The 15,097-nt window shown below is 44.5% G+C and overlaps 1 protein-coding gene and 1 pseudogene across 3 annotated transcripts in view; one reads left to right on the top strand and one right to left on the bottom strand.

The window, feature by feature from the left end:
• Positions 1–610: 610 nt before the first annotated feature.
• Positions 611–15,097, top strand: part of LOC146548183 (protein NLRC3-like) — a 115,065-nt gene continuing 100,578 nt past the window's right edge. For 2 of the 3 annotated variants that reach the window (XM_085266172.1, XM_085266173.1), the window contains exons 1-3: positions 611–884; positions 989–2,774; positions 4,845–5,018. In XM_085266172.1, coding sequence (XP_085122298.1) covers positions 611–884; positions 989–2,774; positions 4,845–5,018 — 2,234 coding nt within the window. Of the gene's footprint in view, positions 885–988; positions 2,775–4,844; positions 5,019–10,226; positions 10,401–15,097 lie in introns of all 3 variants that reach the window. The other variant, XM_085266170.1, reaches the window with a different exon arrangement.
• Positions 13,397–14,959, bottom strand: LOC146548184 (uncharacterized; annotated as a pseudogene).

The following is a 15,097-nucleotide window of genomic DNA, read 5'->3' on the forward strand; positions in this document are numbered from 1 at the left end:
ATGGATCATGGCAGTGAATGAACACGTTTCTGTCATTTGTTTCATTGGCTTCTTTTTTCTGCCTGTGTTCATGTGATTAATGTCTAACACATAAACAGGTTTGTAATCAAACATCACATCATCAGGGAGGCATCATGAAACAAAGTTACTGCTGGAGGCTGAACTCAATTTGGTGGCAATGTTCAAAAATATCACTCAGATCATTTCAAAGCTTTTAGTTCTTCTTCTTCACTTCTGTAAAAGAATAGAAAGGAAATCAGAACCCAGAAGTTCACTTCCTGATGACTGAACTCTTTCAAAATAAAGCTGAAAGCTCTGAATGTGACACCGCTGCTCCACCACAGTTTTTAGAGGAGGTCAAAGGTCAGTTGAAAGTGATGGATCCCAAACTTCCAGTACATCCAGTGAAGGACATAATCAGCTCTGTGATGAAGGCTTTTACTGTGGAGTTTGTAGGCTGATCACTCTGTGTTTAATAAGACAGGCAGGAACAGCAAAGGAAACTTGGATTCTGAACTCAAACACAAGTTTCTCCACTTTGACTTTTCTCTGTGACCATCAGAGCTTCTGCACAGTGTCATCAAATCTGGATGTTTGTCACTGACAGTCAATGATTTTAGTGATAAAGAAATGTGTTCACAGAGGGAGGAAGAGGAAGAGGAGTGGTGTCTGTGAGGAGGAGCAGCTGTCCTGCTGTGCTTTGTGTCAGGACGTCCTGAAGGATCCAGTCTCTACCAGCTGTGGACACTGGTTCTGCAGACAGTGCATCTCCTCATACTGGGACCAGTCTGCTTCATCAGGAGACTGGTCCTGTCCCCAGTGTGGAGAAAGATCCAGAAGCAGAGCTGGACTGCAGACAGCCAGTCAGAGCAGCTGTGTACAAAGTAAGACTGAACATCTGTCTGCTGATGGACTCATTTCTGAAAACTGGACTTCTTGTTGTTGTTCAGACATTGAAGAGTTTTCTTTCTGTTTTTCTTTCTTTCAGCAGATGTTGGTCTGCAGGAGGTTTTAGATGAACATAAGATCAGTCTGAGGAGGAGATGTGAACGTGTGACTGAAGGAAGTGATGAAACAGGAAGTAGAACCCTCCTCAACAGGATCTACACTGAGCTCTACATCACAGAGGGACAGAGTGAAGAGGTTCATAGCCAACATGAGGTGAGGCAGCTGGAGACAGCTTCCAAGATGGACGCCCTCCATGACACTCCAATCAGGTGCCAGGACATCTTTAAAGCCTTACCTGACCAACAGAGACCCATCAGAGTGGTTCTGACCAACGGCGTGGCTGGTGTTGGAAAAACCTTCTCAGTGCAGAAGTTCACTCTGGACTGGGCAGAGGGCTTGGAGAACCAACATGTCAGTGTGGTGGTTCTGCTTTCATTCAGGGAGCTGAACCTGATCAGAGAGGAGCAGTACAGTCTTCTGGAGCTGCTCCATGTTTTCCATCCAACACTACAGAAGGTCACAGCAGAGAAGCTGGCTGTCTCTCAGCTTTTGTTCATCTTTGACGGCCTGGATGAAAGCAGACTTTCATTGGATTTCACCAACAGGAAGCTGCTGTCTGATGTCACACAGAAGTCATCAGTCAGCCAGCTGCTGACAAACCTCATCCAGGGGAATCTGCTTCCCTCGGCTCTCGTCTGGATAACTTCCCGACCTGCAGCAGCCAATCAGATCCCTCCTACATGTGTTGACAGGCTAACAGAAGTACGAGGCTTCACTGACGCCCAGAAAGAGGAGTACTTCAGGAGGAGATTCAGTGATGAAGAGCTGTCCAGCAGAATCATCTCCCACATGAAGACATCCAGGAGCCTCCACATCATGTGTAGTATCCCAGTCTTCTGCTGGATCACTGCTACAGTTCTGGAGCACATGTTGACTACAGAGCAGAGAGGAGAGCTGCCCAAGACCCTGACTGACATGTACTCACACTTCCTGCTGGTTCAGACAAAGAGGAAGAAGAACAAGTACCACGAGGGACATGAGACGAGTCCACAGGAGCTGACGGAGGCTGACAGGGAAGTTCTTCTGAAGCTGGGGAGGCTGGCGTTTGAACATCTGGAGAAAGGAAACATCATGTTCTACCAAGAAGACCTGGAGCAGTGTGGTCTGGATGTGACAGAGGCCTCGGTGTACTCAGGAGTTTGTACAGAGATCTTCAAAAGAGAGTGTGTGATCTTCCAGAAACCAGTCTACTGCTTTGTTCATCTGAGCATCCAGGAGTTTCTGGCTGCAGTCTACATGTTCCACTGTTTCACCAACAGGAAGTCAGAGGTGCTGAAGGACTTCTTGGGAAAAAAATACAAAGAGTCATCTCTGGATGATTTTTTGATGGAAACACTAACAAAATCCTTCAGGAGTAAAAATGGTCGTCTGGACCTGTTTGTTCGCTTCCTTCATGGCCTCTGTCTGGAGTCCAACCAGAGACTCTTAGGAGGTCTGCTGGGTCAGACAGAGAACAGTCCAGAAACCATCCAGAGAGTCATCAAGAATCTAAAAAAAAGGAAGACAAAATCCTCTCCTGACAGAAGCATCAACATCTTCCACTGTCTGATGGAGATGAATGACCTCTCAGTACATCAGGAGATCCAAGAGTTCCTGAAGTCAGAGAACAAATCAAAGGAACTCTCTGAGATCCACTGCTCAGCTCTGGCCTTCATGCTGCAGATGTCAGAGGAGGTTCTGGATGAGTTGGACCTGAAGAAGTACAAAACATCAGTAGAGGGACGACTGAGACTGATTGCAGCTGTGAGGAACTGCAGAAAGGCTCGGTGAGTCCAGATGTGATCATTAATATTATCAGTTGGTGATAGTTTAGTTACTCAGTCATAAACTGCAATCATTTCTTATTTGAGGTCACAGTAGGGCTGCCACAAACAATTATTTTTGTGATTATTTGACTAATCAGATCAAAAATAAAACATACAGCTTATTGCACCAGCATGCATCTGCTGTTATATAACTATCATTAGCTTACAGCTTAGAGTTTTTAAGGTATGTGCTAACTAAAAATAAAGACCAGATGATAGTTTATTAAACTTTTAATGAAATTTGCAGATTGTAGCAACAAACAGAAAGGCCCCCAAAATGTGTGCCGAGTTCTTCAGTGTGATTTCTCCACGATGAAAGCACACTCTGCTCCACATAGTTATGAAGATCTTGATTAACCACATTAGCTTCACATTAGTAACTTTGTCCTCGACAGCTCGGCCATCTTCAGAACCTGCCCAGGAATTGAACTGCACATGTGCACTGGCTCCAGACGTGGGGTTGTCCTGCATAGTCAGTGGTGTCAGTAGATCATTAAGTAAAATAATATGTAACTAGATTCCTTTGAAAGAGCAACCATGGACGACAAAGCTGGGCGGAGTCTGCTCTAAGACACCAAATGAGCAAATGTTTGCTGACCTGTATCAGTGATCACCTTTTTGTTGGCCTGGTCCCCCAGTCCTCCCACTCCCCCCGGTCCTCGGTGGATGCTGTCACTTCCTCTGACACCGGCTCACCATTTATGTTGTGTCAAAAATCAAACGTGAAGATCTAATTTACTCTAAACTCTCTGACTGTTACTAATATAGTCATAAAATATGCAACAACCACTGGAGATGGAGATGAAGCTTCAACTTGCATAAAATAGTTTATTAAAATCAGTTTGAATAAACCCAAGGCTCAGAGCAAAAGAGACAAAAGCGCCCCCAAGTGGTCAGACTGTAGACGAACAGAATAAACCCTATCAAAGACAAACACGCTGGAAGCATCTTTTCTAACACTCCAGTATTTATTAGCATTTATTATAAATTTATTGTGACTTTGAAGACGTTCAGTGTTTCCTTTGGTATAACGGAGGTCTGACTACAGTCCAGTAAACACACTGATTAGGATTATAGATTAAACTGCAGTAATACTTTCACAGTGTGCAGTGATGCACAGGTCCGAGTGGTTTTACACTGAAATTCTCAACAACAGGAAACTATAAGAATTTGTTACTCTAATAATAAACATAGAAGAAGAAAAACATTTTTCATTTAGAGTTGATGAATATAAATGAATTTGAACTTTACAAACCAATCAAAGACAAACTGATCCATGTGAGTTTATAACAATATTCAAAGGCTGCTGCTGGACACAGACAGGTAACATCATTTTGACTTGCTGTCACCTGGATCTGGAGTCATAAACACTGAAGCGCTGAACATTAATACAAGTCTGTTTCTGCCAACTAGTGATAAACCTGCAGACTAATGGCTCAGAAAGCTAAAAGGAGCCAATCATTTCTGTGTTTAGTTCCCCTGAAATCAGATGTGATATCAGCAGCTCTGAGTTCATTCATCATTATTGTCCAGTGATGACATTTCTGCTCCGTTTGGTGACAGTCAGCAGATTTTTCCTGAGTGTGGACGTGAACAGTCGTACCTGACAGCAGCAGGTAGCAAACAGAGATCGTCTTTCCAGCTGGAACTCTTCACTGAGCTGAGCTCATTCAAAATGTTCTGGATTCAAGACAGGAAACAGTCCACATGTGTGTCTTCACTCTGACTCTGGATCAGATCTCAGTGACAGACTGTGGACATTATGGAAGCCTAAATGTGACACCATCTTCCTCCTTCATCTGCAGATTAAAGCCAAACAAAGATTCTCATTAAAAGTCTGCAGGTCTGAGAGAGACTCAATCGTTGTGTCATGTCAAACACAGTAAGAGGAGCTGAAGCACAGATGTGAAGAGCAGATGTTCATCAGATTATGACCTCACTCTGTTTTGTCTTCATATACATTCAGTCTGTGTTTATAATGCAGACTTTCTGCTTTTATAATAACACATTTTGTATTTTCTATGATCACAGACTGGCTGACTGTGGACTCTCAGGGACTCATTGTGAAGTTGTGGCCTCGGCTCTGAAGTCCATCCCCTCCCATCTGACAGAGCTGGAGATGAGTAACAACGAGCTGCAGGATTCAGCAGTGAAGCTTCTGTGTGCTGGACTGGAGAGTCCAAACTGTCGACTGGAGACTCTGAGGTGAGTTCACTGACTGCAGCTGTTGTTGTGTTTCTATATTTCAGATCTTTGATATTTGAAACGTTCTTTAGTTCCTAAATGTTCAGGATGTGTCTGAAGAGAAATGTGTCTTTGAGTGCTTTCAGAAATGTTGTGTCTTTCCAAACGACTGAACAACAGTTTTCCTCTTGGCTCCAAATAGAAGTGACAGACTTGAGCAGGGTTCATTTAAAGGCTGACAGAAGTGCAGTGGTGACGGGGAGATGTTTGTCAGGACAGCTTTTCAGCCTCCACAGGTTCATGTTGTGCTCCATCAGTCAGTGAAGATGAAGTCAGTACTGGTGAGGCTGTAGAGTGTGTGAGGGATGTGAATGAGGCTGTTGGAGATCTGATGATAGCAGATAAAAACAGGCTGCAGAGACTTTGAGCTTGTGTGGAAACAGACAGAGAAAAGAAAGACATGAATGTCAAAGCTAATAAAGGTGAAGTTAGGAGCTGTGATGATGTTCATGTATCAGAAGCTGATCGGGCTGCTACAGAGACGACCCACACAGCTGCTGTGGTGAGGTTTGTGTTAAAGCAGAGGAACACAGGCCCACACATGACAGCAAAGCAGGTTTCAGGCTCTGTGAGAGGATTTCAAACAGAAGCTGGAGAAGAGAAAGGACTACAGAAAGAAGGCAGCTGAGACCAGTCCAAGTGTTTCCATGGAGCCCAGTCTAACATTCATTTATACACTAACGTACAGAAGTGAACGGGAAAATGAATCCATAGTTTCAAATGTAGAAATAGTTCTCAGTTCATTTACAGAGTTTAATACAGTTCATGAGGAAATGTTCAGTTCGATTCAATTCGATTGGAATCTGGGAAATTTTGCCTCAGACAGAAATATTATAATTCAGTACATTTACATATTTTTGTGTCTATAAAAGGGAAGCTGGCACTTTCGAGACTTTATCAAATGTGTGAGCATCACAGCAGAGGCCTTTGTGTCAAAGTAGCTGAAGATAAAACACGGAAGAACATGAAGGTGATTTTCCTGTTCGGGGATTTTATAGAAATATTCTGCAGTAGATCAAAAACGAAAGAAAACCATGAATCAACACATGAACATTACCTGATGCTGCTGAAGTGAAGCAGAGCAAAGTTACAGTGTTTTTATTAAAGACACAACTGAGCGTTTTGCAATTTGCATAATTTTAAAAAGTTTAAATTTGTTCAGTATTGAACAGCAGAAATTAGGTTTTCTTTACGAAAGCAAGTAAAAGGAAAAAAACTGCGGCCGACAGCGCTGTAAACAACGGTAGACTTGTGCGTAACAAGCAAGCGAATAATGCAGAAAACAGATTTTTAGACAGGAAACTGTGTGTGAGAGAGAGAGAGAGAGAGAGAGAGAGCTGTGCATGAAGTGTGATTTTATTGTGGTGGAAGCAAAACAGCAAAAGTCAGAGTGAGTTCATGACGATGTTTATGTGAAGCGTAGTTTGGATCTTCTTTTGCTGCTGGTTCAGTCAATATTGTTTGTAGAGAGATAAAACTAACAGCTTCAGAATCGAGCGCAAAAAGGACGTAAACACAAAGCGTGGACCCGCCGAAACATCAGAATCGGCGAGCTGTCCGAGCTTTGTGTTTACGTCTCTGTGCAGAATCCGTGTTCCTGCTCTCATTTACTGTTTCAGCTGTTTGGTGGTTGTTAAAGTTTTGTGAGGTTTAACCTGAGATTCTGACATTTCGGGCAAAATAAATTAATATTAAAAAATTGATTCAGGATTTTAATTAATCAATATCACGTTATCCAAGCCAGAATCGATTTTAATCGATGAATCGATTATTAAAACCCACTCCTAATTCAAAGCACTGAAGCATCGACTTGTTCCATTATCCAACAATGAAAACAAGAAACACAGACAGCTGGCCTTCAAAGTAAAAGCTGCTCCTTTTGAAACATGTTGGTGGTAAAATGTAAGAAGAGCTGAAGCACATAAATGATCTACGTGCCAAAATATTAAACACAGTTGATATATTTGTGTGAGTGTTGTGATTCAGGTGTAGATGTAATAATGTACATATAGCAGAGTTTCCTCTTCTAGATCAGCTGATCAGTGTCGGGCCAATCAGCTCTGAGCATGCTCAGTCTGAGTTATGGAGCCACATACTATGATTCACCATGGCAACGGCATGAGCAGAGGCTCCGTGTGAATCCAGAGGAGCAGAAACATGAATGATGACAGTAGATGTTTGTGTGAAAGTGCTGGAAGCAAATGAGTGTGTGATGTTCTTTCAGTGTTGCACTTTGTAGATGCTCCCTGAGCACTGGTCTCACAGCCAGCTGCACATAGAGACCAGTGTTGTTAGTCCAGGTCAGAAGATGACTTGTTGGAATGAAAATGAGCTTGTAGTTTGTCTGCTTTAATAATGTGACTGGAAAAAGGTGTTGGACTTCAAATATGTCCATTTCTGTCACACTTCACCTTTAAAAGTGAAGCCATGTGGTTCCTGGAAGGAAAAACACGACTTTTTCAAGTCTTTGTCCTGTTTTTATGAGAAATGTACGACTTTAATGTGAAACATTCAGAGTTTTTTCTCTTGTTGTGTTTGTTTGAAGCTGCTTCCTGTTGGCTTCAGCTGTTTGGAGTTTCCATTTTCTAAACTTCTACATTCTGAACCTTCTTCAGCTCTGAACAGATGATGAAACACTGAATGATTTCAAGCACTTTGTCTAATAAACTTACATCTTTCATTCTTTATACAGATTGAAGAGCTGTGGTTTGTCAGATATTGGCCTTGATTATCTGGCAGCAGCGCTGAAGTCCAACCCCTCGTATCCCACAGAGCTGGACCTGAGTGGAACCTACAGCAACCTGAAGGGTTCAGGAGTGAAGCATCTGTGTGATTTTCGGGAGAATCCACGATGTCGATTTGAAACTCTGAGGTCAGTCAGCATGTTTTAGTTGTGCTGAGATGAATATGATGTGAAAGTTGTGCTGACACTAAACTGCAGACATCAGGCTGATATTATACTGATCCACACTGAGGATCTTCATGGTAAAGTCTGTTTTCTTCTTCTCTGGTTTAGTCCATTGACTGCAGCAGAACAATGTTCACATTTCAAACAGTGATACTCAACGTATGGCCCGCGGCCCACACGCAGCCTGCCCACCTTTCCTGATTCAGAGAGAGGGGACCCTGATTAACTGTGTAGCTTCTTCCTCACAGTTCTAAGTATCAGACACAACAATGAATAATCCACAGCTGACTGTCTTTAGCAGGTCAAAGGTCACGGCACACAGCACTCTGTGAAACAGTTTGGAGCAGGAATTCTTGCACATTTACAAACTGACACTGCTGCACGGCATGCTGGGTAATGCTAGCTGCTCAGGTATGGGCGTGCTAATGGCTGTGAGGCTCTGTGGCTGCAGAACACCGAAGAAGAGAAAAGAGAGGTGGAGGATGAAGAAAAGAGGCGGAGATGAAGCAGAAGTTTTGCTCCAGAGAGGAGCTGTGTCTGTGTGGGCGGGGCTCAGGCTGCTCCGCCCACACAGTGACAGTGAAGCAGGTGAAGAGTAATAAATGAAGACAGCAGACAGTATTTGATAAGCTGATGTACAAACATGTAGGTCGTGTCCAAATTCATGGGCTGCATCCTCCTGAGGCCGCATTTGTAGACCGATTACGTCACAGCGACACGTCGAAGGCTGTCCAAATTCGTAGACTCCTCCGAATGCAGCCAACAAATGCGTTCTCCTTTTCCCCGAATTTGAAGGATGGGTCGGGTGTGTCCTTCGTGGCCTACCATATCCCAGAATTCATAGCGCGGCCCAGCCAAACTCCAGTTTCCAACAATGGCGGCCGCTACTAAGTTTTAAAATTACTCATACTAATCTTTTTCGGTCACAAAATAAACTTTTAACATATTTTCAGGCGAGAAAGTAGCTGTGTAAACATCAAATATCTGCTCGGTTTATCAAGATACCGCATATTTGCAAAAGTGCTTCGACGTTTTCGGAGACGTCTGCTACCCACCAGCTCGATAGCTCGCCGGGAGCTCGAGGGTCACTGAAGCCGCCGAGAACGGCACAACTCCCGGCACATCATTTTCAGATCACCGCGGACTTTCGCTACTCAGGTTAAACGTGATATATAAGTCACTTAGACAACCTCAAAATGTTATTGTTTGGCTTTTTTCAGTGTTTTGTTTGTTCGTGAGTAAATCGGTTTGGCTGAGATTAAAGTTATTAGATTAGATAAAATAAAACTTTATTAATCCCCCAGGTGGGTTCCTCCTTGGTCTTTACAGAGCTGACTAAACGTCAAACAGAAAACTGATTAAACAGAAGTGTGAGACGGTCGAGAATTTACGCCAGTGTCCTGTTATATTTTAGATAGCAAGGAGCAGACGGCTGAGTTTATAAAACTCCACCGAGACAGCGGTGATGCTAATCAGAAGGCTAGACCGTCCAATTTCCCCAGCCGTTTATTTCCAGCCTACCCGACCTTCTGAGGACCCAGCCCACGTAGACCGCAAAGGCCGGGTCCTCGGGAGGATGCAGCCCATGAATTTGGACACGACCGTAGAATGATGGTGGCAGCTACAGAAACAGGTCCATACAGACTGAAGCGTGTCTCAGTCTGAATGTACACTGCTGTTATAAGAGCTGTGGAAACTCAGGTCAAAAGGACGTAACCACACTGCTGACAGTTCCAGGACATTCACAGAGTTACAGCATCATTTGTGACCATAAAGACAGAAAGCTCATCCAAATCCTGGGATTAAAAGTCTGTCCTGGTGGTGTCCAGTCAAACACGTCTCTGTGAAAGCTTCAATCCAACAGGCTCCAAAGTCCTTCTGCTCATTTCCTCGCCGGGTTCTTGATGCTCCTGTACCATCTCTCTGTCATCCTCCTCGCTCCCTCTTTGCACTCACAGTCTTTGTGCATCATTAACACTCACATGTGGAAAACCAAAGTTTTACTGGGCAGAAGATGATCATCAGTGACGCTGTCTTTAAAACACTCTTGTTAGAAATGTTCGACTTTAATGTGAAACATTCAGAGTTTTTTCTCTTGTTGTGTTTGTTTGAAGCTGCTTCCTGTTGGCTTCAGCTGTTTGGAGTTTCCATTTTCTAAACTTCTACATTCTGAACCTTCTTCAGCTCTGAACAGATGATGAAACACTGAATGATTTCAAGCACTTTGTCTAATAAACTTACATCTTTCATTCTCTATACAGATTGGAGCGCTGTGATTTGTCAGAGATCAGCTGTGATTATCTGGAAGCAGTGCTGAAGCTCAACCCTTCGTATCCCAGAGAGGTGGACCTGAGCTCCAACAATCTTCAGGATTCAGGAGTGAAGCAGCTGTGTGTTCTTCTGGAGAATCCACAACATCAAATTGAAACTCTGAGGTCAGTCTCCACGTTTTAGTTGTGCTGACACTGTCGATCTGTGGAACTAAAACCTTTATACAGGAAGTCTGGTTCAGCTCTTTGTAGACCTTCTAATCTCTGATGCTCTGAGTCTTACTCAGTAGGTGATGCAGAGTTGTGAAGCCGATGTGGGTGAGGACACTCGCCCAGCTCTAACTACTTTGACGTCCAGGCGGCTTCCCTGCTTGTCCTGATACAAACAAACCTGAGTAACCTTGCAGGTCAGATCTCATCAGTCACACCTGTTATGGCAGCTCTCCTCTAGATTGTAGTTCTTGTTAACCTGGGATGGTTTTAGAAGCCTGGACCACAGACTGCAAGGGAAGATATTACTGGGAAAGGCCAAAGCAACCTATTAGACCCATTAAACACTAACATAGATGAATACTCAGATTTAAACCTTTATTGTTTCACAAAGGGTTAAAAAGGGAACGTCCACAGTTTAGACTGCAGCAGATTTTATTAAAGCAGTTTGACAGGAGCAAAGCAAAAACACAAAGAATAAGTGTTTCACATATTAATACATATAACATAATAATAAAAGAAAAGCAAAATAATGATACAAAAGAATGAAAAAGTTGTCCAGAGCAGCAGGATGTCTGAGGTCTGCAGAAACACAAAAACACAGCAGCTAAAAATAGTTGTTGAAAGAAAACGAGGTGGGAGCTGCTGATTCCTGAGCTTTGATACTGGATTAGCTTCAGTAGTTATTCCCATCACTGCTGTAGGAGCTACATTTAGTCACAGCTGATTGTCTCCTTTGACCAATCAGAAGACTACTGTTGTAAAAACAAGCAGACAAAGAACCAATGAGAGTGAAGAACAGGATAAAGAGCTCGTGTGATGGAGGCAAAGCAATAATCAGCAGACTGTAGCAGTTTCTATCTGGATGAAAGTAGAAGGAGCTCAGCGGAGCTCAGTCCCATATCTTTGTTTAGAAACAACATCAGTGATTTCCTGCTGCTCGAGATGATTCCAGCAGCTCTCATTACAGCAGCTGATGAGAGAAACAGCTGATGGCTCACAGCTCGTACACTGTTGGATCTCCAGATGTTCACGTGGCTGAAGTCTGTGAAGAAACTGTGGTCCACGTAGTTCACACGGCCTCAGATTGGACCGAGCTCCCTGGATCACTGCAGCATCCTCAGCTGGTACATGGACGTCTCTGCTCCTCAGTCTTGGAGCCCCTGCAGGTCCGTCCACACCACCAGGGTCTTCTCACTCACCTTTCCTTTGTCCTCGTCCTTCATCGGCCGTGCTGTGTCTTTGTTCCTGCGGTGTTGTTCCCACGATGCAGCGCTGATGTTCCCTCCTTGAATGCACAACAAGTACGGTGCTGGTCTTTCTCGGGTGGAGCAGAGACAGATTGAAGTCTTTCAGGCTTTAGTGCCGACTTCCCTGACAGAGGCTGGACTCCATGGTCTGCACAGGAGGCTTCTACACTGTGTGGAGGTGACTCCTGGACTCGAAGACAGGCTGCAGGTACATGTGTGATGAAGAGGAGCTACAGCAGTGTGATGGAGCTGCAGGTGTGAAGGAAGTCCTGCTGTCCTGTCCCACCCTCATCTTTGCTTCCTCTGTCTTCTCTGGACTTGTCCTCCTGTTTCAGAAACAGCACTGCTTCATGCCGAGGGTGGACGGGAGCGTTGGCTCTGATTCTTTTACCGTCCACCACAAGGAGACACTGATGCTGACCTCCTGATTCATCTGCATGTGTTCTGCTTCACACTGCTCACCTCCACCAAAGACTTCACAAACATCTTCTTTCTTTGAGTCCAGTTTGTCCCACAAACACTTCCAAATCTCCTCCTCTGAGATTCTGCAGCTTCTTGCAGTGTGACTCAGCTGACTTCTGACAGACCACAGACTGGCACAGCATCCACATGTGTCTCCTTTCAAACAGGCTCTTGATGTTTCCTCCCACATCATTCTGGCCTCTCAGTCTCCTTTGTTCTCCAGCTCTGTAGCTCCAGCTGGTGAAGCTTCAGTTTTCCATGTTGGTAACAGTAAACTACAGCCTCTGCTGTCAGCTGGGTAACTAAACAGAGCTGCAGCACGTCTCTGCGGTGGTGCTACATCCAGCCTGCAGACGGCCGTCTACATGTTGTAGTGGTTTACAGTCACCAGGGGGCGCTGTCCCAGCCATGCAGGCAGTGGGCTGCTCTGCTTGTGCTGTTGTTGGTGAAGCTGAAGTGAAAGTGATAGGTTTGTAGTTTGAACCTATCCACTGGAACGTTAAGGACAATCTGCTACGCAGCAAAAAGCAAGACACGAGGCACCAAAGTTCTCTGGTTTACTCATGCATGAGGGAGACCTGGCTGGAGCCAAGCGTCGTTCCACCACTTGACCACCATCAGACTCTCAGCCAGGCTCCCCATAGCACTCCTTTTATTGTGGTTACATGAATATGCATAGGGTCATTAACATATAGCATCTCACATAGGTATACATGTGAACAAAGAATAGTGTGTGTGTGTGTGTGTGTGTGTGTGTGTGTGTGTGTGTGTGTGTGTGTGTGTGGTACTGCTGATCAAAGGGTCATATAACATCCTTGGTCAGGAAGAGGGTAGACCCCCCTTCACCCTAGATGGTTCACCCTAGATAACATGGTGAGGAAGTCCAGCAGTTCATCTAAACAAAAAGCACTTAGACTAGAACAGACGTAGCTACGTTAATCCTGCCATAAAACAATAAGAGAAGGTACGACCTCTCTCGTGCTCCCAGGATGTGGGTGTGCATTCCAGTGTGGAATACACACCAAGCCCCTGCAGCCTGCTAAAGATCACACATCCTATCACTACACAATTGATTATACACCTCTAAGAATATATGGTTAAATATTTCCTAATACAAATGACAATAATAAAATCTAAACCCATCATCACCACCCTGTATTGTCATTTTTTAAGGCTATACGGCATATATATATCTTCAGCTCTACACCACTTGTCAACATTTTCAGTGCAGGCTTCATTTCATACACACATATTAGCCTTAGCATCCATGTCACTCTGCTGCAACAGTATGAAATTGGTAAAGGTGTTAGCAATCATTTTATTCACCATCGATCTTACACATGGCAAGATGCAACCTGTAAACAAGCAAAGCAAAGCCAATAATGTAAGAATGGGAGTCAAAAACTTTAGAAACATATTCCACCATGGTCCAGATGTCAACCAGGCTATCCAGCCTTGTGATGTGTCTCCTCCTGATGTGTGGTCCGCCACATATTTCTGCAGAGCAGTTAAGTTCTGCAGTGCCTCATAGATGTCTCCTCCAGTCGTATATCCATCCGGAATAAACGTACAACATGTCTCTCCAATCAGCTTACACACTCCTCCTTGTGATGCTGTTATCAAGTCTAGGGTCAGCCTGTTCTGCAGTACCATCGTTCTGATGGCCTTTTGCTCCTCCGCTAAGGCTGTTCCCAGAGTCTTAGTGAGATTAATGTGTCGCAGTAAGGCATATCGGTTGATCTCCACATGATCCCGCAACTCTGATGTTTGGGATCAAACTTTGGAAGAATTTAGCTCCTCCACTCCAAATGCGGAATTCTCGTGGCACTCCAGTGTCTACTGTCACTCCAAAAGAGTTAGGTGAGGCTATATTCACCTCACGCTTCCGTCGGTTGCTAGGGTGATGTTCAACTCTGTCCATGAAGAAGACATGATCCGATAACTTCACCACGGCACACAATCCTCCCCATCCCTCAGGGAGTGATAGATAGGCTTTATGTCCACACAAGAAATACCAATCAGCCAAAACTCTTGTTCCTTTACTGCTCGGCACCATCCTTGCACATCCTGTCCACTTCTGACTCTTTGCTTTTACTGGTATCCTGTAAGCCCGGTTGGACTTGCATTCAGTCCTCCTTAATGTCAAGTTCTCAGCTCACTTTGCACTGGTCAAGCATTTCATACACCTGCTCTCATTCTCTGGAGGGCAGTAGGTGTATATGTATCCACATAAACGAAGCGGCAGCTCCCCCACTGACAGTGATCCATTGTTCATCACACACAACGGCAGTTGAGCTGTATTCAGCTTGTTCAGCAATATTATGTCTGGCAGTGGGTCTGACACTTGAGGCCAGGCCAATAAGTCAGTTTGCTCAGAACAATTCACATCTATAAGTGGCGACTTACTCCAGGTGATGTTCAGAGGTGTACTATAGTTGGCCTGGGACCAGAGGACTCTGTTGCCAGGATGAGTTGCTAAGCCCAACAGACACCAACTCCTGTCCTCTGGTATGCTGTACGGCCACAGTCCAGATGTATATGCGGATAACGGCATATGAGCACACACATAGCAGTCCGTCCTATTGTTCAAGTGAGCAGTTGTATTCATAAACTGCCACCAAAAGTTTGTAGAATAGCCATGAGGGTATTGGGTGTGGTTTCCTTGGACATACAGGGTCTCCACAGCTGACCATGATGACATCAAAGCCATTACACCCAGCAGGGTAGACAACACTTTACCAGCCATTCTGATGAGTACCTGTGGCTCAGTTGGTTTCTTCACCGGATTGAGACGAAGGGCCCTAGAGGCTTTCCCCCCCTTTGTACCCGGTCTTCCTGCCACTTACTCCGAGCTGGCCTGGATGTGTGTCACCTTTTTGCAGTGGCTTTGGTGTATCCAGGTGGGTCGTTCTGCAATCTTCACAGCAGTTGGTGTTGTCA

Source organism: Mchenga conophoros, linkage group LG23 (genome assembly GCF_057382185.1).
Source record: "Mchenga conophoros isolate Kocher_MC1m ecotype Shallow Benthic linkage group LG23, M_conophoros_male_GT1.1, whole genome shotgun sequence".
NCBI classification, from domain to species: Eukaryota; Metazoa; Chordata; class Actinopteri; order Cichliformes; family Cichlidae; genus Mchenga; species Mchenga conophoros.